Here is a 25,227-nt window from a genome sequence, read left to right on the forward strand (position 1 = left end):
AGATAAGAGATTCCGGGAGCAAAAACAGGCGGAGACTCTCTGGGAAGTACGGTCCACAAGGGTGTATAGGTCACAAACCTGGCACAGAGAGAGAGAGAGGAGAGAGAGAGAGAGAGAGAGAGAGAGAGAGAGAGAGAGAGAGAGAGAGAGAGAGAGAGAGAGAGAGAGAGAGAGAGAGAGAGAGAGAGAGAGAGAGAGAGAGAGAGAGAGAGAGAGAGAGAGAGAGAGAGAGGTTTGGGCCAGGAGCTGAGCTCGGAGACTTCTGGGAAATGGAGTCCCGTGGGGCGGGGAGATCCGTACGCATGACCGGAAGTGGCGCTATTGGAGCGCGTCCTTTTTGGCGCGGGAGCTGGGCCTGGCGTTTAGCAGTGCCTGCCACCGCGGTTTCTGAGCTCGCGCTGGTAGCCTGTAGCGTTCTGGGGTACCCGGCGGCGGCTTTTTCCACGAGGCGTTCTGCTTGAGACCGAGTCGGTGGTTGCGCCACGGGCTCCCGAGCCGCGAGGCCTGGCTGCCGCTGGAAAGACTGAGAGACCCGGCTGGACGGGCCAGCCCCGAGCTCCCAGGGCCCAGCATCACAGGCTCAGACCCGGCCTCTGAGGGGAGAGGCCGGAGAAAGAGTCCAGCCCGGGAGCAGTCAGAGCAGGCCTGCAGAGCGCGGCTGAGGCTCAGAGAACTGCTGGGAGGCGGTGGCACGAGGTGGGACCCAAATGCTGGAGGAAGGAGGTGAGAAAGAGTGGTAGAGGGAGCGGTTTGCCCGAGATCCGGCGTCTTGTCCAGCCTGCCCACTAATACAGCTGTGTGACCGGGACCAGAACTCTGCGGTTATCCTTTCCACAGTGGTTGGGGATTACCTTTTTTTTTTTTTTGAATAAAGAATTCTAGGGTCAGGAAAGTTCGAGGCGCTCAGGCCTGAATAATCTGAGTTTCCTGCTTCTTACCCCGATCTGCTTGATGCACTGATGGCATTTGTGAGTCGGGAGAAATGGGCCCTGGGAAGGAAAAATGGGACGACCCAGGGTCTCCTGTTGTTTCTGATGTTCCAGCCGTTCTTGAAGCAGCCAGGGATTCTCAGAACAGGAGCCTTGTGGCTCCACGTGAGATTGAGGGCCGGTTCAACGCAGTTGGACTGTGAAGTCGAAGGCGATATTTGGGAGTTTGGAATCAGAAGGCTAGGATTCCTGTTTAAGCTATGGGGTGCCGGTTAGGTCTTTTGACCTGTGTTTCTTCATGGAGGACCTCGTTTACCTCTAGGAACTGTAAGCATCAAATAACGTTTTTGAAAGCATCTTGAACAATCTATAGAACAGAACAAACGTGTATGTCATCTTCACCACCGAGATCTGTGCCATCCTCCCCCAGATCAAGGGGTCCCTTTATTGATCTGTAACTCAAGTCCAATTTCACATCCAGCATTGTGTGTTGTCTTCCCCCAGAGACTTGGAAAGAGCAAGCAGGATGGTTTTCATCCTCCCGGTGCTAACTACCAGAGGACATGAAGGTTTCATGAAGTGAGGTACAACTCAGTAACATAAGGTCTGTACTAAGACCAATATCCAGACCTATGTAGTTCTTTTTCTGAGGGCTGTACTGTCTCTTCTGTTATTATTTTTTGAGCTATTAACTCACATGCTATAACATTCATTTTTAAAGTCTACAGTAAAGTGGCTTTTAGTATAGTCACAAAGTTGTGCAACCATCACCACTATTTAATTCCAGAACATTTTCATCACCCCCAAACGAAGCCCATACCCATTTCGTCAGATCAAATTGGGAGTGAGGCTCCGTGCTGAGTGTGGAGCCTGCCTAGGATTCTCTCTCTGCCTCTCCCTCTGCCCCCCTTCTCCACCCCCACCCGCCCCCATTCACGTTCCCCCTTAAAAAAAAAAAAAAAAACAGCCCACACCCGTTAACCATCACTCCTCATTTCCTCTTCCCCTAGTCTGTGGATTTCTGCTTTCTGTTCTTGTGGATTTGCCTATTCTGAACATTTCATAAAAACAGGATCCTAGAATATATGTGTCTGGCTTATTTCACTTAGAATAATGTTTCAAAGTTCATCCGTGTTGTAACATGAATGAATGTACTTCATTCCTTTTTGTGGCTGAATAATCATTTCGTTAAAGGGATATACCACAATTTGTTCCTCCGTTGTGGACATTTGTGTGGCTTCCAGTATTGGCTATTATGAATAATGCTGCTGTGAACATATGTGCACAGATTTTTGGATGTGTTTTCATTTCTCTTGTTTGTGTAGCTAGGAGAAAACTGCTGGGTCGTACGGTACCTCTGTTTAACTTTCTGAGGACCTGCCACACTGTGTTCCCCAGTGACTGCACCATTTCACAATCCCATTAGCAGTGTATGAAGGTTCTAGTTTCTCCATTCCTTATCAACATTTGTTTTCCGTCTTTTTGTTGTTGTTGTTGTTACGATTTTATATATTTATTAGAGAGCACAAGCAGGGTGAGGAGCAGAGGGAGAGGGAGAAGCAGACTCCCTGCTGAGCAGGGAGTCTGATGCGGGGTTCAACCCCAGGACCCTGGGATCATGACCTGAGCCGAAGGCAGACACTTAACCAACTGAGCCACCCAGGCGCCCCATATACAAGGCTTTGATAGTGTGAATGTGAGTTCTCCAACTTGTTCTTTTTCCAGTTTCTTTTGCTTTTCTGGGTCACTTGCATTTCTAGATGAATTTTACAATCAGCTTAATCAATTTCCATTAAAAAGTCAGCTGGGATTTTGATAGGGGTTACACTTACTCTGTAGATTAATTTGGTGAGTACTGCCATCCCACCATTATCATCTTCCAATCCATGAATCCATAGGATGTCTTTCCATTTATTTGTATCTTCTGTAACTTCAACAGTGTTCGATAGCTTTCAGTGTACGTGTCTTGCATTTCCTTTGTTAAATATATTCCTAAGTGTTTTATTCTTTTAATGCTCTTACAAATGGATTTTTTTTTTATATTTCATATTTGGATTGCTCATTGCTACTGTATAGAAATATGGTTGGAGAAACGTCTGTTCACATCCTTTGCCCAACTTTAATTGGGTTGTCTTTATATCCGTCTTGTATCTTGCAACTTTGCTGAACTTATGTAGCTGTGATAGGGCTTTTTTGTGTGTGGATTCCGTAGGATTTTCTTTTCTTCTTATTCTTCTTAGTTAGTTAGTTATAGCAGAGCTATTTTATTTTATTTTTTAAGTAGGCTCCATATCCAGTGTGAGGCTTGAACTCATGACCCTGAGATCAAGAGTCACATGCTCTACCGACGGAGCCAGCCAGGCGCTCCATATGTACAAAATCATATCTACTAATACTGATAATTGTACCTCTTCCTTCCCAACCTGGATGACTTTTTCCCCCCTTCCCTCCAGTATAATACTGAATAGAAGTGTTGAGAGCAGACATCCTTGTCTTGTTCCCGATCTTAGGGGAAGGTATCGGTCTTCCACTCTTAAGTATGATGTAAATCTGGGTTTTCCGTAGTTGTCTTTTATCAGGTTGGGGATGTTCTCTTCTCTTCCTAGTTTATTGAGTGTATCTTATCAGGGAACAGTGACAGATTTTACAGAATGGCCTTTTTGGTGTTTATTGAAATGATCCATGTGGAGTCTTCTTTTTATCACCTTGGTATATCATGCAGATTGATTTTCATCTGATGAACTCATCTTGTCTTCCTTCGATGAATCCCACTTGGTCATTACCTCTCTTGATTTGGCAAATGTCTTAAAGCTGCAGAGCCACTTTCTCCCAGCGAACTGGGCAGTTGGCAATATTTGTAAACTGTGTCCTTACACGCTAGGCATTGTGCCAGCTGCTTTGTCTGCATTTTTCTTTCATCTTCCCAGCAACTTCACAAGGGATTATCATTCCCATTTACAGATGAGAAAAATGAGACCTTTAAAGGTTATGTGATTTGCACACTGCTGGTGAGTGGGGGACCTACGCTGCTTGAGAGTCTGTTACCCTAATGACTGGCTGCGTCTGAGTGAATTGATGGGATTCTTGAGGTAGGAAGGGGAATGGAGAAATCGGTCTGCAGATTCAGCCCAAGTGCCCTGCACCGTGCACAGTCCTGGGAACCCCCTTCTTCAGAGTGAGAATGTGAGACTCTCTAGTCTGGTGAGCTGTAACTCTTAAGCCTCGTTGGTTTCTCTCTCTTCCTCCAGAGCCGCCTTCTCCAGACACTGCCCTTCCCCGAGACGAAAGCACAGGAGATGAAGGAATGGCGGCTGGCCTCCTCACAGTTGGGGCCCACGTGAGTTGGAAATTTATTCTCAGAGGCAGCCTCTTATTTTTTTTGTTTTTAATATTAAAGGGTTTTTTGTTCTTGTTTTTTAATTACAAGAGGAATTCATGTTCATTGTAGAAAACCTGAAAAACATAGAAAACATACCCCCAAATTCACCCTTATTAACTTACCAAGATGAAACACGTAACATTTTCATTTGCATCTTTTCAGTTCTGTTCTTCCTTTTCTTTGTTTTGTTTTCGTTTTTGTTTTTGTTTTTGTTTTTTAAGATTTTATTGTTAAGTGATCTCTGCACCCAGTGCAGGGCTTGAACTCACAACCCTGAGATCAAGAGTCACACACTTCACCGGCTGAGCCAGCCAGGCGCCCCCATATTCTTCCTTTTCTACTTTCCCAAAATGGGTTTGTCTTGCTCTTAACCTTCTTTATATTTCCACTTTGCAGAATGTGATTCATATTTCTCCCTCTCGTTAACAGTAATCTGCAGAATCGGTTCCAGTGTATTCCTTTGCATATTCCTACTACCAGGGTAGGAACTGTCTTCTCCCCTTTTTTCCTGACTAGACTGGGTATTGAGGGTATTGATCTGTTTCTTTTCCTTTTTAGAAAGTCTCCTCTTGGATTTTTCTCATCAGTTCTCTTAGTAACAGGTTTTTTTTCTTAGTTTTTGCTTTCACTTTTGTCAGACTTATTTTAAAATTTGATCTTTTAACCTCTTGAGTTGAATTTCTAATTTATATTCTTCCTTTCTTGTTTATATTGAAAGTGTTTGGCTGTGCATCTTATTTTCTTAGCTATTCCAAAATCGTCACTTTGGGTTCTCTGCCCATTCAGCTGTCTGTGCTCCATGGGGACAGAGTGTCTTTTGTCAGCCCAGGACAGCCAGGTGTAGTGGAATTGCAGAACGCAGGGTTCCATGGCTCTTAGTAGCTCAGCCTTATTAATTAAATTGCTCAGTTCTTCTTCCATACCTTTATTTTGTTGTTTATTTTGCGTTAACCCCGCTAATGCCTGAGTTATTTTAACATTTCATAGCTGTAGTATTTCAGATTTCTTCTTGTACTTCCTACAGTGTTTTCTTTATTAGTTACATACTGTTTGTTACATAGTTCATGACACTTCAATCTTTATGGTGGATTTTACTCTCTTGACTATTATAAAATGACCCAAATGTTTTAAATATTTCATGGTTTTAAAAGAAGACCCTCTTTGTCCCATTGTACTATATTTCTTAGTAGGAAGGATGGATTGAAGGCCAGGTACATTAGAGGACATAATTTGGAAAATGATTCTGGCTTCAAATAAGGCAGTGACGGGGCCATGGAGAGAGATGTGTGAACGCTAGCGATACCGTGGAGGAAGGTGAAGACAGTGATTTGTGGGGAGTTGCAGGAAAGGGGAAGATAACACCCAGGTTTCTGGTGTGGCCCACGAGATAGGTGAAGGTACCACCACTTGCACTGAAAACAGACACAAGGCCTTTCTCACCTCCATGCCTTTGCTCATGGTGCCTCCCCTGCCTTGGATAACCTTCTCTTTCTCCATCTGACAACCTTTCTCCTTCAAGTCCAGCTCAGCAATCACCTCCTCTCTGTGGTCTTCTTCCATCCCCCATGCAGGATTCCTTCTCTGTTATCCTGGCAGCTGGTCTGCCCTTGTCTCTGACATGTTACTACAGGCGGTCGCTCTCCTTTTGTACTGTGTGATATCTGAGTTCATAGGAACATTTATTAAACACTCTGAAAAATTGAGCTTTCACATTTCTTTCTGGTTTTTCATTGCATAAATTTACACATTCTAATTTTGTTTTGTCTACACTGGCTCTTTTAGTTCCCGAGCACCTGTTAGTTTCTGCCCAGTTCCTTCTTTTATATAGAAATAGCTGTATATGTACTCTATCCATTTACATATAAAGTCTGTCAGAGTTGTAAACACGCAAAGAGACTGTATTGGATTTATTTTTGTGTGTCAGTATCCGTTATAGTGTTAGGTACATAGAAAGTGATCGATAAGGGCACTTGGGTGGCTGGCTCAGTCAGTTGGGCATCTGCCTTTGGCTCAGGTCATGATCTCTGGGTCCTGGGATCAAGCCCCGCATCAGGCTCCTTGCTCAGCGGGGAGCCTGCTTCTCCCTCTCCCTCTGCCTGCCGCTCCCTGTGCTTGTGCTCTGTCAAATAAATAAACAAGACCTTTAAAAAAAATAAGAAAGTGATCGATAATAGTTTTTCTTGAGTTGCCCAGAGCTGCCTCATGTCCTAAGGCCAGTGGGCGAGACGGAATGTGCTTGTCGTTTCAGGGGTCCACGCCCTTCAGCAACGTGACTGTAGCTTTTACCCAGGATGGGTGGAAGCACTTGATCCCTGCTCCGAGGGGAACTCCAAAGTTCATGGAGGGGATACCAGAAAACGCCAGGAATCTGGTCCTGCTAGGTAAGGAAGCCATGTGAAATGGAGAATCGACTCAGTTCGAGTGTCTGCGGCACCTTCCAGTGTTGACTGATCCCGAGTTGCTCTGACACATTGAAGGGATGGTGTTTATTCCTCCTGGATCCCTAGTGAAAGGTCTCTGCATTCCTGCTTGAGAAATAGGCAGTTTCATTTGCTCCCCCTGAGACTGCAGCTCCCTGTTTTCTTATTTCCCAGGAAGGGTGGGGTGACCTTCAGGCCAGTTCCTCCATATTCAGTAAGTTCCTGTTTTTCTAAATAACTTGCTTTTGGGGCTTAACTCCCTGACTTGACCCCTCATCTGTCTTAATTACTGCTGCATCCCGCAGTGCCTGGGACCAAGTTAAGTGCTTAATAAATATTGGTTGAATGAATGAAGTAAATGACCTAACTGGTGTGTTTCCACTTCCCTGAGTTCTGGGTGGCTATTTATACTTCATCTAAATCTCTAAAGCCCGTTTTTCCCCTTGAACAGGACTTCCAGTTTCCCAGCCCGACATGAACTCCCAGTTGGAACAAAGGGAAGAAGGCCCATGGATGCTGGAGGGAGGAGGCCTGAGGAGTACCTGTCCCGGTAAGCGAGCAGGCACCGAAGCCAGGGAGTCTCGAAAGCAAAGGCCCTTTTGAAATACACATTAGTGCATTTGATTATTTTAACAACCCCATGAAGTAGATATTATTACCCCCATTTTACGGATGAGGAAATTAAAGCTGAGGGAGGCCGACTTGCTGGTTCAGAGCTTCACGGCTAACAGGTGGCCTGGCTGGGCTTCGAAGCAGGGTCTCTCTGATTCCAAAGCCCACTATTCCACACCTCTTCCTGACAGAGTTCCCCTGGGCTGGGAGACGTTTGGGACCACAGGTGGTGTTGCTGGCCTCTGGGGGACAGAGAGTCGTCTTTGCAGGCCGAGCATGTTCTGTGCTTGGGGTTCACCTCACTGAGGCTCTCAGGGGCCCACCTTTACCCGTCCCTCCAGCTGTGGCACCTGCTGCCGCTCCCCTCTCTGGCCCTTCCTTGGCTGCCTTCTCTCCCTCTACGTGACCCTGCTAGAATTTCCTAAAGGGCTAATACCAACAATCTCAGGAGAAACCAAAGGGAAGCCATAGCTGCTGTGTATCTCTTGCTCCTCGTCCACGGCTGCTCACTCCACTGCCACCTTCACGCTTCCGCCCCCTGGCAGGGCCTCAGAAGCTTCTCCCTGGCCTTCCGGCCACTTCTGATATTTGGAAACTTAAAGCATCAGAAGTACAAATGAACTGAACAACTTGAAGGTGACAAAGCTTTAAATTTGTTTAAAAATGTAGCCTAATGCTTTATATCTTACTTTCTGATTCTTCTTGCTGAAAGGCCGCGAAAACAAAGCCTCTGGCAGATTTTCTGCACAGTCGATCAGAACTCTTCTCCTTCCCATCTTACTATCTGCTTTCTAAACAGCCTGTCACACGTTACCTCAGCCCTCTTGTTACCTAGGAACCACTCAGACTTGCTGAAATCCTTCCTTTACGGGAGTCACAGTGGTCCCGCTGCTTCCCTCTCAAGGCCCTCTGCTGCCAGCCCCATTCCTGCCGTGCGGGGCCTTTTATCCCGGGCGGTAGCCCCCACGTAGAACTTCGGAAATGGAATGTGGTGTGATGTGGCTAGGGCAATGGCTGCGCTTCTGGGAAACGTTTTCATCACAGCCTCAGAGAGTTTCAAGATCCTAAAGAGGTCAGATCAGCACGTTGTTAGAAACAACTTGGGAAGGGGTGTTAGCACCCACAGTCCCCACTCTGAGGTATTAGAATATTGGTGTAGACGCAGGTTTGGATGTGGACCCATGAAAGATGGGCTTTCAGGTCCTGGCTTACCACTTATGAACTTCATGGTTTCAGAGTAAGCCACTAAATTATGTGGTCGCTGTGTCTCTATCTAAAAAATGTAGATAACCAAATCTTATTTTACAAACTAATATACATGTAAAAAAGTTATCAGCTGTGGAGTGCTGTAGTAGCCTTATGATCCTGACGTAATTGGAGAAAAGTTTCAGTCTGGCTATTGGAGTAACTAATACCTGTAGAAAAATGTACCATTCTGGGTCCCTTATGTGTTTTAACTCATTTAATCCTCACAGTAATTCTGTGAGCTACATTTACAGATAATACATCCAAGAAGTAGATTAAATAATTTGCCTGCGATCAGGTAGCCAGTAAGAGGTGGAGCCAAGATTTAACCCAAGCTAGCCGGGTCAAGATTCCATGCAGAAATTCAAATAAAGATCACCCAGGACTAACCTTGCTATTCTCTTCTCTGAGAAATAAGGTAGAGACCGAAAGAATCTTCAGGAAAATTGACCCCTGTGAAAAGAAGCTCCGTAGCCCTCCCTGAAACTCCACCCCCTTAGTTGAAGCCCCAGTGCCGGAGACAGAGGTGCAAGGGGCCTGATGCTTCAGTTTCCCAATAGTATACAGTACTCACACTAGAAAGTTTTCTCTTAAAATGAGGGAAATCCCAGAAAGGGTTAAGAATCATTAACTCTTCTTTTAAAAAAAAAAACCTATTTTCTGATGATAAAAGCAGTGTTAATTTATTCTGTTTAAAATGACTTTTTTCTAGTAAAATAGGTTGAGATTTGGAACAGGATTTAAAAAATCAAGGTACCCTATCATCCCACCACACAGAGGTCCCCTTCCATCTTCTTCATATAACACAATACAGTGATATATTTTTGTTTTATAAAGGTGTTGCTTTTTTAAGTAATTTCTACCCACCCCGCCATGTGAGGCTCGAACTCATGACCCCGATATCAAGAGTCAGAAGCTCTAGCGACTGAGCCAGCCAGGTGCCCCCTAATGGGGAGGCTCAGACCAGAGCTTGCACATTTTTCTAAAGTAGAAATAACAGTGTATAAGTTTACATGCTCCTTTTTTCATGTAACAGGTTTCTTTTTATCACTGTATATTCTCTGAAAAGTTTTTATAACTTTTATTTTAATACTGACATTGGAGAACATTAGAAAATACAGATAAGCATTGAAGAAAATAAAAATTGCCCCTGAGGCCACAACCCAAAGACAACACAGTTTACACTCACACTGTGTATCTTTGCAGTGTTTTCTCAGTAAATACCTTTCTGCAGAAGGAACTATAGTGTACCCATTCAGACATGGCCTCTGATTGCTAAATAGGGTCCCTCTATTAGCTATATTATGGTCTTTCCTTTATTAAACATCTATTTAGGTGTTTGCTTTCCTTTAGCAAATAATGCTGTGAGCACTTCTGTCAACATAGCTTTGTGTAATTTCTTATTCGTTCCTTAGGATAGATTCTTACAGGTGCGGTTCTCATGTCAGCATTTTAAAGACTCTTGACACATGCAACCAGATTGCTCTCCAGAAAGGTGGTCCCAGTGTATGCAGTCACACCAGCGTGTGAGATCTCATGACGCTAGAATTCTGAAATCTAGCTGATTCGATAGGTGAAGAATTCATCTTGCTGGCATTGATCATCAGCTTTTTAAAGTGAATTATTTAAACCTGGTAAGCACATTGCCCAAAACCACACCAAGAATTGTGAGACTAACGAGACACGTGGAGACTGTCCAGTAGTCGCCAAAGCAGAGCACAGGATCAGAAATACGGAAGGGAGCATTACGCCGGAGGGAGAGCAGGGTCAATGTCTGTAGCCCTCGCGTTTAGGAAAGGGAGGAAAGCGTGCTAATATATCTGAGGAGCCGTCTCGGTCAATATTTACGGTTCAGAACAGAAATGTGAGGCAGCTGTTCTGGGTGCAGGGGCTGGGGCATCAGACCTGTCGGCACAGGAGCTCAGCCAAACTCCCATCAGCCTTTTGTATTTTGGTGGTACCTTTTCTTCCACTGAAGGGGGGGGAAATGCTTTTCTAAATATTTTTCAGACTGGAAGATTATGTCTGAATCACCACCCGAGCATGACATTTCTGAAGATTCATTCCAAGACACAAGTGTAGAGCTGCCCCCTGGGGAGTCAGAGCACAGGAACAGCTTCAACCTGAGACCAGTCCTTTCTCCACAACAGAGAGTTCCTACAGAAGTGAGACCCCAGAAGTGGGAAACACATACAGAGAGCTTCAGGAAGAATCCCCCTATAATTAAGCCCCACAGAGCAAAACCATACACATGTAGCGAGTGTGGCAAAGCCTTCAGTTACTGTTCTTCCCTTTCTCAGCACCAGAAGAGTCACACTGGGGAGAAACCCTACGAGTGCAATGAATGTGGGAAGGCTTTCAGCCAGAGCTCGTCTCTAATTCAGCACCAGAGGATTCACACCGGAGAGAAACCCTACAAATGCAGCGAATGCGGACGAGCCTTCAGCCAAAACGCAAACCTCACCAAACACCAGCGAACTCACACGGGAGAAAAGCCCTACAAATGCAGTGAGTGTGAGAAAGCCTTCAGTGACTGTTCAGCCCTTGTTCAGCATCAGAGAATTCACACTGGAGAGAAGCCCTATGAATGCAGCGACTGCGGGAAGGCCTTCCGGCACAGCGCGAACCTCACAAACCACCAGAGGACCCACACGGGGGAGAAGCCGTACAAGTGCAGCGAGTGTGGCAAGGCCTTCAGTTACTGTGCCGCCTTCATTCAGCATCAGAGAATCCACACCGGGGAGAAACCCTACAAGTGCGGCGCGTGTGGCAAGGCCTTCAGCCAGAGCGCGAACCTCACAAACCACCAGAGGACCCACACGGGAGAGAAACCCTACAAGTGCAGCGAGTGTGGCAAGGCCTTCAGCCAGAGCACGAATCTCATCATCCACCAGAAGACCCACACTGGGGAGAAGCCATATAAATGTAACGAGTGTGGGAAATTTTTCAGTGAGAGCTCAGCCCTTATTCGGCATCATATAATTCACACGGGGGAAAAACCCTACGAGTGCAATGAGTGTGGGAAGGCGTTTAACCAGAGCTCATCCCTTAGTCAGCATCAGAGGATTCACACTGGCGTGAAGCCCTATGAATGTAGGGAGTGTGGGAAGGCCTTCCGGTGCAGCTCCGCTTTCCTTAGACACCAGAGACTCCATGCTGGAGAGTAACCGGGGATCGGACCAAAGTGGCTGGGGACCTGGCAGGAAATGCAGGTAGTCTGAAAACACCTGGAGACCGGACTTTTACAGTCTGCCTCAGAGCCACGTGCAAAAGCACCACGAATAAATAGTCCTGGTTTTACATACGCAGGTGCAAGGTCTCAGGAGCGCTCTTCTTTCTCAACCCTTCAGGAAGCAGCAACAACTCAACTCAAGTTATACTGGAAATTTACCTGTATTCAGTGAGGCCAACTTTTTTGTATAACAAGCACTCCAGAAACCTTGGTTTGTAAGGAGTAAGTGATCAAGGAGTGAAGGACTGGTTCCTTCTGGAGGCCAGGTATTTTGGTGATGGTTCTTGAATGAGGGCTATTAAAAGAACCAACACTGGACAGGAATGAACAGTTTCTCCAGAATAGGGCCAAAGAGGATTTGGGGGGGAGTGACTCAAGGGAAGAAGATTCTACATGCTATTATCTCATCGGGTGGGCGAGGGATATCCACTCTTTAAAGCTCTCTATAGGAAAATCTAGACACTGCTAGCCCAGTCTCTGCTTGAGATGTTCAATGTTTGCTGCTGCTGTAAAGGAAATACCCAGAACAGGGTGAGGGTGTCCAGAGGAAGCCAGTGAAATGCCTCAGCAAGGTATACCCCTCTGTGGAGCCCCTAGGACGACCTGATGCCTATCCTCTTTCCCTGGTTCATAGGCCGATGGGTCCTTCACTTCTCTTCCCGGAGTGGAGGTTTCCTTTAAAGCAAGATTTTCATTGTTGGCCTTTCTCTTGCCAGGTCCTAGGACTTGTCTGACCTACCAGCCTCTCACCCAGCCGGCATGACCGCCTCTCCACAATAAGTCCTTGTGGTTTGGGGTTAGGTAACCATTTGACTTCAGAGTCAGATTCAGCTATCACCCCCCAAGGCCTCTAGCTTTGGTTTCTCGGTCACTTGGCACAGGTCTGGGAAGGCTTATCCTTCCCTCATTCACCAGTGTTCTAGGGTAATCCCTCCCACCACAGTTCAACCCTGCTTGTGGGGGAGGGGAGATTAAATCCCACCTGCTTTAAAGGCCTAGTGACAAAATTATGTGGGCAGTACGACCAATGCCGAAGACATTAAGTTCTTGGGTTAATTATTCCTAAACACCCCCCCCATTAGGCTGGTAGCCAGAAGCCCCTCTAAGCTACTCAGGTGTCACTCACCCCAGTACCCAGGTATCTTGGTTCATCCTTCCATCCACCACACACTTAGAAGTAGAAAGGAGTGTCATGAGCTCAGTCAAAATGAACAGAACTATTTGAAGAGAGACTCAGGAAAAGCAAAAACATGCCATTAGAAAATGACTCTTAAGAACTCAAGACAGAGGTCGGGTTCCTTTGTTTCCCATCAGTGCTTCTGAAGCTTGGCTGTATACCGAACGGACAGTGAAGGCTCGCGTGCACTAAGGGCCACGGGCCCCTGGCCCACTCAAGACTGACTGGAATAGAGATTCCTTGCCATGCATTCATGTTGAGGTACAAGTTTTCTTTTGGGGGAAGAATTTTCTTCTTATGAAGAGTTCTATGCATATACGTGGCCTACAAAAAGCCCCGAGACTTCCTTTCTAGGTGTCTTCTCTAAGCTAGTCCCATACAGGGCAGCAATCTGTCACCCAGAAGGAGCTCATTACCCAAATAGCTACTTCTTCCACAGGTTCTGCCACCCTGGCCCCACGGGCCCACCATCTGACCACAAAGGAGCTAGTTCCCCCACAGAAGAGGCTGCATCAAAAGGTCCACTGGTTGTCAAATGATCCTTTATTGAAATATTTTCCTTTGTAGTTAACTCTGTGGGAAAGAAAAAAGAAATGTGTCAGTAGGACAAAAAAAATCTTAGTCCACACCCACTACTGACCATTTCTAGAACTGTTCCATCCTGTCTCCATGAATACTTTAGCCTTCCTCCCGCTCTTGCCCTGCTTTAGGCAAGTGAAACAGAAGTCACTTACAGCTGGGCATTCCACTGCACCACTGTTGATGTCATCTATGATGTCATGAGGGTGGCGGCCATCAACATTGCAGCCCACAGACTGGGCCGTCCCCAGGATCTCTTTAATGGTTCCTAGAATTAAGAAAATAGCATCAGAGGAGCTCCAGTCCCTCACAATCCTCAGATAACCACGGGGAAAATACCTGGGAGTTTCACAGCAGGCAAGGAGGAATTAATCCTATTTTATGGAGTGACATTCCTCCTCCAATCCAATCCAAGATTCAGAACTCCATTTAGTTACATAAGATCTAAATGCAAAGTCTCCATGGGTCCCTTATAACCAGATTTAAACACATCCAGCCCCATTCACTGATGTCAAGCCATTCTGCACCCCAATTGCGGGTCTTACGATAACGTCCCTTCAAATTGGGAAATGCTACCAGTGAATACACCCCATATAACAAGTCAGGTGGTTCCACATTGTCCACTTACCAGAGAGTTCTCTGGCTAGAGATCGGTGTCGCATCTGTCGGGCAATATTGACAATCTCATCAAAAGTGATATTTCCACTGTGCTTAACTGCAGAAAAGAAAAACAGCATAAGCTTGGTCACAACCCAAGGCCAGAGCAGACGACATCACGCGCTCCCTCGTCTTTATTCCAGGCTGTTCCCATGCTTTCGGCACAGAGTTATCCACATGAAGAACAACCCTGTTTCCTAAGCTGGGGTTTACTATCAGCTCACCACTGGACTGCACCAGCCGACAGAAACTGACCCGGTGCAGTGGCGGGTGGCTGGGGCAAAATCAAGTCTTTGCCGATATTATACGGAGGAGATGGTTTTAAACGTGAAAAAAGGCAAGTTTAGGTCACTGGGGTTAAGCTGTTCAGAGCATTCACCAGCTCACAAAGTGGTCTGATTACTGGTGTCATTATCACTTACTTCACCCTACTCTTTGCCTCCTGCATGCACGGAGTAGGGCCAGCCCCGTGCTGGGGACTGGGAAGAGCCACAAGACACTTCCTGGTGGTGCCAGGCTCTCTTAACAGGTTATCAAATCCCTCTGCGTGCCCCCAGGTGTCGTTAAAGGGAACACTTGCCACTAAGTTATCACACTCAGTAGACACCACCACTCACAAATTACCAGGAAAAAGGCCACTCACTGTTTTTCTGCTTCTTTCTGTCTCTTGGTGGTTCCTTGAGGGCTTTGATAATCAGGGCAGAGGCAGAGGGTACCACTTCAATCTGCAGAAGAGAGTCTCCATGTGAATAAGCCCTACGCCACCCTCCAATGAGACTGTCAATCCTGCCATGCACCCTGGCTCTCAAAATACACGGGCCAGACTGGGTTTGCTGTACATTCTCGAGTTATTTCCACCATCTGAAACATGTCCTAGCCCAAGAGACACCAAGTGATTTCCCCAATGTCACACAAGTGACGAGAGTTAGCATTAGGCCCACATCTTTGCTTTCTTGATCCACGCTCTCAAAAAAGCCTTCCCCACATTTAGAATTGCCCTCAGCTCACCACTGGTGGCAGGTGGCAACCCCCCCCCCAGGAATCCCAGAGGGTTGCCCCCTCGGCCCTCCTACTCAAACCAAGTACCTGGGCCTGTCTGTTTTGAATGGTCAGTTTCACAGTAATCCTTAGACCCTTCCAATCACCGGTTGCCTTGGCAATGTCATCACCAACCTTTTTCGGAGACTAGAGAAAGAAAGGTGTATCATCACACTGTGCTCTGAGTTTAAGTGCAGTCTGAAAACCCATCCCTCCCCCTTGGCCAACACCCCAAGCCAGCACACAGGGCACTGTTTGAAGCACGTTAACTGCACCTACCAAATCAAGGCATGGCTACCGCAGGGGCAGACACTGGAGAGATGAGGCTAGAGGTGAAGTTTGTTTGGGGCTGCAGGCCCAGGGTCATAACATGGCAAAGTTCCTTACCTACCTACCTACCCTCCCATAAGGACCCATGCAATAATGTACGTATTTCCAAAACTGGTTACATTCAAATCACCTAGAGAGTTTTAAAGACACGAGGTTTCTCCAAGGATGGGAACTGGGCATTTACTACTTAGACTTCCTAATAACCACCAGTCTAAACAGGAAAGATGTTCAGCGGGTGCCAGCTAAACGGTGGGCCAAGGAAACGTGCCAGACACCGGTTAAACAAGACCATGTGGGAACAATGTTTGGTTCAGGAGACCAGTGTCCAAGGAATAAAAGCCTAATGATAGTCAGTGAAATGCAAGCTCAGTAAAAGCATAAAATGGAAAAGTGGGTAAACAGGGATCATCAGTGAAGCTCGTCCTATTAACGAGGTATACAAGCTACTAGGTAAGTTCACCAGGATCTTAACCACACCCCATTTAATCTTCTTCACCGATACTTAAGCCTATCAATGATAAGCCCATTTCCCTGACTAGAAAACACAGGCTGCCCAGCGTCACTAAGCTACTCTTCCAAACCTTCCTGCAAGACCTCTGGCCCACCCCTCAGGTAGGTCGCAGTTAAGATCTTGACCCAGGGGAGTGTATCAGCACCCTGCAATCTCGTACATGACCTTGCCATGGAAGCACTTGCACTTCAGAGGCTCAGAGGTGTAGTAGGGGTTTGCCAATCCGCAAGCGAGGAAGGCACCTCAGATCCGGGCTCATCTGCACAAGCCAGAAACCGCCCTCCACGAGGATGACTTACCAGACCCAGCGGGCCGATCTTCGGGGCCAGGGCAGACGTGGCACCGACCTCGCCACCGGTGCACCTCAGGTACACTGGGAGAAAGAAAACATCAGTGTCGCTGCAGAGGGAGCCCCCGCGCCACAGCCTTCTCTCCGAATCTTTCTGGGGCTGGCCACACCACTTGTCAATTTCGGAACAGCACCAAGAGCCTCAGCAGGGAGCCAAGAAGGCCACCCAACCCGCAGCGGGCGAGCCGCGTCCTCCCTGGCGTGGACCGCTCCGGGCGCCACGTGGGGCAGCGGTCTTCGGCTGAGCTACGGCTACCGAGGCCTGCACCGGGCCGGCGTGGAGGCAGCCCGGCCGCCGGCCAACCCAGTGGAGGGGGGAAGCGCCCGGGCACAAACCTTACCCTAAGGCGTGCGGGTTGCAAAGCCACCACGGGTCGTCCGGTCCTCCCTCCCCATTTACACGTGGGGAAGCTGAGGCCCAGAATGAGTCCGAGACTCGGCCAGGACCTCACAGCGCCCTGATCGCAGCGCTGGAAAGGTCTCTAGCAGGCAGCAGCTTAAAAGCCCGGCGTGGGAAAGGCAACGGCGCCTGGGCCTGAAGCCCGACGGGCTGCGGGGAGAAGAGATGCTCCATCTCGCACCCCAGCCACATCTAAAGCACGCACCGACTTTGATCTCGTTGGGGTCGAACTTAGGCGGCATGGCGGAGGTGGCTGGTGTCGGATGAACCCGGATTCGGGACGACCGAAGACAGTTGCACCTTTGCCTCCTCCGAGCCGAAAGCCAAAAGACCGGATGGCCCTCTGACTGCGCCGGATATAGGCAGGAAAGCGCGACTGTCGCGAGAACCGTCGGCTCCGCCCACCCTCCCAGCGACGCCCTTTCCGCCATGTTGCTTGTGGGCAGGTGCCTGAGGCTGACCGCTGGAGAACCCAGCTCCGCGGTGAGTTGTAACTAGGGGCTCGGAAGGGGGGATTCGGGGAGGTTCGCCCGGGGGGGCAGACAAGAGAGGGCTGCTCCAGGGTCACTCTGTTCTGTAGTCTCCCTTATCGTGAGGGTCACCCTTTGGTCCCGGTGGCCCAATGGCAAATCCCCGCCCCTCCCCTAAGGGGTCCGCACCCCGGTTCCGAGACCCTAGGACAGTGGCGACCACCGGCCCCCTTTCAGCTCCCTTGTGATGTATGCATTTTGGTTATCGAAACAAATTCATTCGGGTCTGAATTTGGTCCAACTCTTTTTTTTTTTTTTTTTTTTAAGGTCCAACTCTTAATTCCAAGATTCTATGGTTCTCAGAGTCTCAGACTTCGTCATCCTGGTCTGCATGACTTTCTGAGATTCTGAGTTTCGGTCCCCAGCTCCTGCGTTTGGAGGACACCAGACTCCGGCTCCGCCCGGGCTCGTGCCCGGTGGTCTGCGACCCGGTGTCCATGACCAAGCCCTACGAGTGATCTGCCTGCCTTCGGGTCCACCCGTGGGAAGGAGCATCGGTGCACCCACAAAGCCAGGTGGGGCTCTCCCCACTCCAGCCTGGGGAGAATGGGTGTGGTTCTTCCCATTGGGCTGGACGTCGGGGGAAGGAATGGATGAGGGGTGGACATCGGAGAGCAGGTTGGGAAGAGCTGATGTTATGGGAGGGCTGGAGAAGAGATGGTCACTATGGGGGAGGTGGTGGGAGGGCTGGATTTTGGGGAGGGGATGAGAGAGGGTTAGTCCTTGGGGAGCAGAAGGGTAAGACTTGTCATCAGGGAGGGATGGGGGAGGGCTGGTTTTAGACTATTCCCCATCCCTGCTGGCAGGTGGGGTGACAAGAGGGGCCTGAGCCAGCTCTGCAGGTTGGCAGGCTCCCCGGACTGCCCACGCCCCTATGGGCGGAGACCTGTGATCTCTACCCCTCCCCTTGAGGGCTGGGTGCGTATCTTCTTCAAACTGCATCTTCTCCCTAGCTGTAGTGAGCTCTGAATAAGTATTTGTCAGATGTATAGTGCTATGTGGCTGACATTGATTGAGCAGTGATTATGTGCCGGGTAATGTGCTATGAATTTTACATATATGAAATCACTGGATCCTCCCAGAACCAGGTATTGGTAAGATTATTATACAGAGAGGAAACTGAGGCTCAGAGAGATTGAAAAAAGGTGACATGGTTGGTGGATGGCAGATCTGGGATTCAAACCCAGTTAGTTACATTTTTTTTCTTTCAATTTTTATTTAAATTCTAGTTAGTTAACATATAATTTAATACTGGTTTTGGGAATAGAATTTAATGATTCATTACGTATAACACCCAGTGCTCATCATAACAAGGGCTGTCCTTAATACCCATCACCCATTTAACCCATCCCCCACCCACCTCCCTCCATCAACCCTCAGTTTGTTCTTTATCGTTAAGAGTCTCTTATGGTTTGCCTACCGCTTTTTTTTTTTTTTGCCTTCCCGTACGTTCATCCGTTTTGTTTCTTAATTTCCACATAAGTGAAATCATATAGTATTAGTCTTCCTCTAACTTACTTATTTCATTTAACATTATACACTCTAGCTCCAGCTGTATCATTGCAAATGGCAAGATTTCATTCTTCTTGATGGCTGAGTAATATTCCATTGTGTATATATACACAACATTTTCTTTATCCATTCATCACTGGATGGACATTTGGGCTTTTCCCACAGTTTGGCTATTATTGATAATGCTGCTATAAACATTGGGGTGCGGGCGCTCCTTCTGATCACTACCTTTGTGTCTTTGGGGTAAATACCTAGTAGTGCAATTGCTGGATCGTAGGGTATTTCTATTTTTAATTTTTTGAGGAACCTCCATAAACCCAGTTACATTTCATCTCAAAGCCTGTGCTGTTAACCATAGCTTCCCTGGATGATTGCTTCCTGGGCCCACTGATATCCCTTATCAAGCGCTGATATTTGCAGATCTGGGTAGGCAGTAAGCACCTGGCGTCTGAGTTCAGGACACTGTAATTAGTGTGGGCTAAGGTATTCGAGCATGAAGGAGTTGGGCAAACCCCACAGTATCAGGACTCAAAGGAGCAGAGCTCCACACTGGTTTTGCTACAATCCAGGACGTAAAACCAGATCACGGAGCTCATCTGTCCATTTCATCACTTTAAACTGAGCTGTGATGACAATCAGATGGCACAGTAGCTGTGAGAGTGGTAAGGTGTCTGAGGACGGCCTTGGAATTTTTGTTCAACTAAGAGATCTCTTTGCTTATGATGTAGCTGATGCCGTGTTTGGCTTGCCGATGCCGCTCTGACAGTGTTTCAGGAACTAGAAGCGATTCATCAGGCCCGTCTGTGACTCATTCTCAAACAGCATCCTTAGAAAGACCTGCCGTGCTGGGCTCGTGGCACAGATGGGTGGCTGAGATGGACGCAGACGCTGCCATCAAGGGTCACACAGTCCAGCAGATGAGCTATGTGTTCTGTGTCAGTGTGCTGCCTGTCCCGGGTGTGACAAATTCCCCAGGCCCTGATTTCTGTCCAATGCCCTAGAGTCCTGAAGATTACTCCGGGGGGAGAAAGAAAGAATGCCGCTCTTCTTCCGGAAGCGGAAACCCAGTGAAGAGGCTCGGAAACGCCTGGAGTATCAGATGTGTCTGGTGAGGGAAAGTGGGTTTCCTCTGAGTCCCGTCTCCACCTCTGCTCTCATGGAATGGGGCTCCACACTGCCCCCAAACATGCCGCATGCTCCCTTTTTCCCATCTGCCTCCCTGACCCCCAGAGGCGATCTGTGACTCAAAGCAGACCAGTGAGGCCTCCTGTCTGGTACTTGGGAGTGCCTTCCACTTCCCTCCCGAGGGAACTGATGGCAGTTGTCATTACTTGTTCGTTTGCTCTTGCGTGCTGGACCCCAAGCCGCACTGAAGCAGGGATCATTGGTGCACCTGCAAAATGGATTAGTTGAACCAGACGGTGTCTGTGGTCTCTTACAGCTGCTTGGTCCTGTATTTCTTTGGCTGGTTTGTCTGCTCCGCAAGGGTGTTTTGTTTGAACACATTTTTTATTATGATTCTTTTTATCCTCAGGCCAAAGAAGCTGGGGCTGATGACATTCTTGACATCTCTAAATGTGAGCTCTCGGAGGTAAACTGGGGTGGTGTTCTGGCTGTGAATTTGATCTGTCCTTTTTTCTTGGATCACATGTCCCTGAGAAAGACAGATGTGGACTGGGGCTTTTAAAACACCAGAAGCATTAGTCAGGTGAAGTTGTCTTGGATTTTGTTCTTATTCAAAAGAATTGAGATGATCGGTGGCCTCAACATAGCCTGTGAGAATCAAGGAGTCCAGAAAATGTACCCGCAGATTTCTAGGGAACTGGAAGAATCTAGGTTTCTCCATCCTCTGCCTAGCACCAGAGATCTTTCTTTTGCCCCGATAGAGCTCATGATGGGGATGGTGTGTGCGCCGGGGCCGGGCAGGGCAGTCTCCTACCAGCTGATTGCAGGGGAGGGCTGGGGAGGGCTGACCACATCCCAGCAGCATTCCTCACCAGCCTCCCCCACCACCCTCTCTGCTTAGCGCTGCCCTACCCATGAGGATTTGATCACCTCCTGCCCCATGGCTCCCTCACATGTGTGCCACTCAGAAAACAAAAGGCAGGAGGGAGGCACTGACTCTTCTTTCTCTTATCTTAGATTCCATTTGGGGCTTTTGCAACATGCAAAGTTCTACAGAAGAAGGTGAGGGGGATCTTCGTTTTCATAGACTCGTTTATTGCACATTTACTTGTTTGAAATCAGGTGGGACTTTCAGGCACTGTCTTCTTGGCGTAGACGTCTCCCTTCTCCTTGATTCTCACCCTCTCAGCTTGAAGCAAGTGTTTGCACAGTTAGAAGAGTTGGGTTTGGTGTCAGATGGTCCTGGGTCACATCCTGGCTTTGCCCCTCGTGAGTTGGGCAACTTCCGCCAACTCTGACATCCGTTTCTTCATCTATGAAATGAAGACATTCCTAGTTCTAGTTCTAGTTCTCTCACAGAGGTATCATGAGAATTAGAAGAGTGACAGGTAGGGAGGGAGGTAGATGGAGACAGGAATGCACCGGGTATGATGCCTGCCGCAGTAAGCACTGGGTGACCTCATTGTTCATAGTAACGAAAGCTGTGCTTATTTCATTCTGGTCACCCAGCCGAGACTAAGAATGGAATGAATGATTTTTCAGAAAGGCATCACAGCTTTGACGTAGACAGCTAAGAGCATTCTAACTGAGTTATCTAATGGAGGGAGGTAAAAAGTGTTCCATACCAACAGCCTGGTGAGCTCCTTGCCACTAGAAGTTTCTATGCGGGGGTCGATGCCAAAAAAATGGCAACAGATGACCCGGATTGAGCACTGGACCCCAGGGCAGCCCTGGGCTTAGTGCTTTTTGTCTGTTGGTTTGTGAATCGTACGGCAGCCCTCGGAGCCAGGTACTTTCTTATTCTCTGTTTGCCCCGTGAAGATGCTGACGTGAGGGAGGTTAAGGTGAGGACAGCTGCGCGGGGACCCTTCTCGGGATGGAAGGCAGCATTAGGCCTGGAAGACCCCTTTCATCCTTGAAATGACAGGCTTTCAGGTCATCTGACTCCACATTGGGAGGCTCTGCGATCCCGAGCCGCGTCCCCCACTGCGGTGTCTGGGGGAGCGGAGAGCACCGGGCAGCCGGGGTCCGCAGCGTGTCCTGCACCAAGCCGGCTCCCTGCTCGCGGCCGCGTGTGCGGCTAACGCACCGCAAATCTGTCCCACGCAGGTGCTGATTGTGCACACGAACCACCTCACTTCCCTGCTCCCTAAATCCTGCAGCCTCCTGAGTCTCGTAACCATCAAGGTACTGGGGCCCTTCTGCCAGGGGTCAGGGACACTGCCCGGTGTACCACGTGACAGCCAAGCTCCCTTTGTTGAAGTTCATGCCAGGCGGGCCTAACCGAACGGTCAGGCTGGGGCTGGATTAGCACAGTGTGGGGGGCACCTGAGTGCCGTGCATGGGGTGGGCTTACAAAGAGAAGCAGCCACAGGTTGCTTTCCCACCAGGTAGAGAGGCGAAGCCTAAACCCAGGGCAGGTGAACTCACAGAGAGCGTGAGTCTGATGGGCCCAAACAAGAAGGCCCCGGAGCAACGCCAGGCATCATGCGGTCAGTGAGTGAAAGCCCCGTGATCTGGGCTGACTTCCTCCTGACTGTCAGCCTCCCCAGGACAGGGACTGGGACATATTCACGGTACACATGGCCCGTGACCTCGGGGTTATTCTGGCTCATGAACGTGAGCTGTGACAGTGGGTACACACAGTAAGAGGGAACGGATGGCAGCACTGGGCATCAGAGTGGTTTTCGTGGTGAACTCTGGTCTGTAGGAGTTGGGGTGGTTTTTACTTCTCTTTATTGTTCTGGTCTGACACTTGTTATTTTTATAGTGAAACAAATAACATCTTATTTTTTAAATATACATTTTATACTTATGGATATTTCTATTTTATATATACATAAATGAAACATATATACGTCATTTATGCCTTTTTTGCTCATCTGTATTGCTCATTTGTATTGTTAAAAAAAATGAACACAGTTAAGCAAAGGAGGAAAAATGCCTGTCGTCTCACACTCCGGAGATCCACCGTCCGTATATTATTGCATATTTGGTAGTCTTGTCCTACGTAAATATGTATTTGTACTATGAGAGTTTTCCTTTTTAACATGAATACTTATCCATACCATTTCATAGCAAACTGTTTTCACTCAACGGCTAAAAATAAATATTTGATAAGAGAAGAAAGAAATGGTATATTCTCAAAAAGGAGCTGAGATGGAATGATCACGTGGTTGGAGAGGAGGGGCTGGTATTGTTTCAAGACCAGAGGAGGGAAGAGGCCCCGGCGTCTTCTCGCCTCCCGAAAGCCTGAGATCTGCGGGCTCTCTCAGTTGGCGACTGTGACCCCGAAGCTTGTCTTCCTCCTGCAGGTGCTGGATCTTCACGACAATCAGCTGTCAGCTCTTCCTGACGACATAGGGCAGCTGACCGCCCTCCAGGTATGGCTGCAGGACACAGAACACCTGCCTCTGATTGCAAGTGAGAAACTGCCCGAGCCTGGAGAATTCTGGCTGGGCTCTGGCCGGGGCCGCCCTTGGTGCCGTATCCGCCTGCCCGTTTCCTGTCAGGAAGCTCGGTGATGCCCTGGCCGTGGCAGTCTGAGCTGTGGGAGTCTCAATACCGTATTTTTGGCATGTGTTTTGGGATTTCATCATGAGCTTCCATGAGGAAGGAGGCAGGAAATGATGAATTCAGCACTCTGACTCATCCTGCCACTTCTGATCAGTCTTAGTCCCCTGCATGGCCACGTGGAACTACGCATCTCCCTCATATTATCTGTTGATTTCCTGCAGCCTCCCTGTCAGGCAGGGGCTGGCTTAGCCCCATTTGACAGAGGAAGAAGCAGCTTTCCTTCACACTTAGATTAAAATCCGTTCTCTGCACTGTGCCCCTTCAGACCCCGTACGATGGGGCCACCTGCTTTCCAGTCTCCTCTCCTGTCCCCTTCGCTCCCCGCAGTCAGCTCTTAAACCCCCTCTGGCCCTCCTGCCCCACCGCGGCAGGGCCTCTCCATGCAGACATCTCCTCTGTCTGAGCGGCTCATCCTGTCTGAGCCCAGAGGTCCCGGAGAGCCCTCCGAGCCTCGCTGTCGAAGCGGGTCCACCTCCTGCGCCCCTGTCTCAGCCCCAGCGTGTTTTCTTGGGAGCGCTACTGGCAGTGTGTAGTTACTGATGACGGGTGTGCTGATTTCACTGGGCCGTGTCCTCGGAGGGCAGCACCCCCATCTCGCACGCCGCCTCCAGCGTGGAGGAGACATGATTTGGGTGAACAGCCCTACGATGTGGGTGACGTCGTTGCATTTTACAGATGGGAGAGTTGAGGTCCAGAGGGATGGCCGTCGCCTGCCCAAGGGCACACAGAACACGTGGCAGAACAGTAGGAATTAGCCCTTAGGAAGCCACAGTGAACACCTGGGTGTAGGAGCTCTGGGGACTCTTTTTTAACGTGCGTATTTTTATAGGATCGTTGCAGTCATTGTTTTGTAACTTCTGGATACCCGACAATAACTCCTAAGCATCTTTTGGTTCATCAAATATTCATCTGCCACATTCTTTTTAATGACTGCTTAGCTTTCCATCGCATCCATGTTTAATGAGTACTTAGCGTGCCGCCCTGTTGGCCCCGCTCCCCTCCTTACAGCGGGAACGCATCCGGGAGGGAGCGCGGCCTGCGGGATCCAGCGAGCCTGCGTTCCCGACTGGGCACCACCAGCCGCCGGCCTCGAGGCCCTGGGCAGCTCCACCGCCTTTACGTAGCTCAGCTTCCTTCCCCCAACACTGGGATTTCTAGAGCCGCATGCTGCCTCCCCCAGGTCCCTGAAACTGCTCGGCCCTTCTTCGTCCTTGCTTGACTGTGGGGCCATCATGGGGCATTTTGTGGTCTGCATAAGTGATGGACCTCAGTGAGAACCGGGTCAAGGCCTGGCACTGCTCTCGGCACGTGACTTCACCGCTCTGAGCCTGTGTTCTCATCTCTCACGTGGGATCACAGCAATGGGCGCCTTCCTCACAGGGCTGTCGGGAGGAGTTAAAGGTGTGTGCGGCGCCCAGATGCTGCCTGGCCTGAAGCAGGGGTAGACACTGTTCTCTGCGTCTGAGTTCTCAGGTCATTTTTCCCTCTCTCTTAGGTATTGAACGTGGAAAGGAATCAACTGACGTATCTCCCACGTTCCATTGGGAATCTGACCCAGCTGCAGACCCTCAATGTGAAAGGTAGGGGCCAGAACGCCCCGTCCCCATGACTTGCAGTCAGTTCGGG

General features: G+C 48.7%; 3 protein-coding genes and 1 non-coding gene across 13 annotated transcripts in view; 2 read left to right on the plus strand and 2 right to left on the minus strand.

Moving 5' to 3' along the window:
- The first annotated feature begins 22 nt into the window (after window positions 1-22).
- Window positions 23-13,244, plus strand: ZNF79 (zinc finger protein 79). 4 transcript variants are annotated; one of them, XM_026514002.4, is made up of 6 exons: window positions 328-723; window positions 1,434-1,533; window positions 4,178-4,266; window positions 6,557-6,689; window positions 7,180-7,278; window positions 10,596-13,244. In XM_026514002.4, the coding sequence occupies exons 3-6, from the start codon at window positions 4,234-4,236 to the stop codon at window positions 11,750-11,752; spliced, it is 1,422 nt and encodes a 473-aa protein (XP_026369787.1). In that variant the 5' UTR covers window positions 328-723; window positions 1,434-1,533; window positions 4,178-4,233; the 3' UTR covers window positions 11,753-13,244. The 4 variants fall into 4 exon arrangements, with proteins under 4 accessions (XP_057169752.1, XP_026369786.1, XP_026369787.1 ...); XM_057313769.1 differs by lacking the exons at window positions 328-723; window positions 1,434-1,533 and adding an exon at window positions 23-46; XM_026514001.4 differs by lacking the exon at window positions 1,434-1,533 and having other exon boundaries at window positions 321-723.
- Window positions 13,245-13,519: 275 nt separating this feature from the next.
- Window positions 13,520-17,199, minus strand: RPL12 (ribosomal protein L12). Its single transcript, XM_026514006.4, has 7 exons — window positions 17,064-17,199; window positions 16,409-16,482; window positions 15,317-15,415; window positions 14,874-14,955; window positions 14,202-14,288; window positions 13,729-13,841; window positions 13,520-13,567 (listed from the first exon to the last, which is right to left on the minus strand). Exons 1-7 carry the CDS (start codon window positions 17,098-17,100, stop codon window positions 13,562-13,564), a joined length of 498 nt encoding a protein of 165 aa, XP_026369791.1. The 5' UTR covers window positions 17,101-17,199; the 3' UTR covers window positions 13,520-13,561.
- On the minus strand, window positions 14,373-14,501 carry LOC113266647 (small nucleolar RNA SNORA65). Its single transcript, XR_003320451.1, has one exon. It is a non-coding gene; the product is annotated as a small nucleolar RNA SNORA65 (small nucleolar RNA).
- A 39-nt stretch (window positions 17,200-17,238) lies between the features above and the next one.
- LRSAM1 (leucine rich repeat and sterile alpha motif containing 1) overlaps window positions 17,239-25,227 on the plus strand; it is a 37,635-nt gene continuing 29,646 nt past the window's right edge. For 4 of the 7 annotated variants that reach the window (XM_048223188.2, XM_057313767.1, XM_026513999.4 and 1 more), the window contains exons 1-8: window positions 17,239-17,341; window positions 17,656-17,903; window positions 19,902-20,008; window positions 20,435-20,491; window positions 21,043-21,087; window positions 22,135-22,212; window positions 23,340-23,408; window positions 25,097-25,181. In XM_048223188.2, the coding sequence (XP_048079145.1) occupies window positions 19,937-20,008; window positions 20,435-20,491; window positions 21,043-21,087; window positions 22,135-22,212; window positions 23,340-23,408; window positions 25,097-25,181 (406 nt within the window). In that variant the 5' untranslated portion in view covers window positions 17,239-17,341; window positions 17,656-17,903; window positions 19,902-19,936. Of the gene's footprint in view, window positions 17,342-17,655; window positions 17,904-19,628; window positions 20,009-20,434; window positions 20,492-21,042; window positions 21,088-22,134; window positions 22,213-23,339; window positions 23,409-25,096; window positions 25,182-25,227 lie in introns of all 7 variants that reach the window. The other 3 variants (XM_044389621.3, XM_026513998.4, XM_057313766.1) reach the window with 3 other exon arrangements.

Source organism: Ursus arctos, unplaced genomic scaffold, assembly GCF_023065955.2.
Source record: "Ursus arctos isolate Adak ecotype North America unplaced genomic scaffold, UrsArc2.0 scaffold_18, whole genome shotgun sequence".
NCBI lineage: Eukaryota > Metazoa > Chordata > Mammalia > Carnivora > Ursidae > Ursus > Ursus arctos.

Bases quoted from the DNA above. Each gene is read 5' to 3' on its own strand.
- ZNF79 (XM_026514001.4), top strand. The intron at 4,267-6,556 runs GTGAGTTGGAAA...TTGTCGTTTCAG, and splicing joins TCCTCACAGTTGGGGCCCAC to GGGTCCACGCCCTTCAGCAA. The intron at 7,279-10,595 runs GTAAGCGAGCAG...AATATTTTTCAG, and splicing joins CCTGAGGAGTACCTGTCCCG to ACTGGAAGATTATGTCTGAA.
- RPL12 (XM_026514006.4), bottom strand. From the start codon at position 17,100: ATGCCGCCTAAGTTCGACCCCAACGAGATCAAAGTCG. The intron at 15,416-16,408 runs GTAAGTCATCCT...TTCTTTCTCTAG, and splicing joins AGATCGGCCCGCTGGGTCTG to TCTCCGAAAAAGGTTGGTGA. The intron at 14,289-14,873 runs GTGAGTGGCCTT...TCTTTTCTGCAG, and splicing joins CAGAAAGAAGCAGAAAAACA to TTAAGCACAGTGGAAATATC.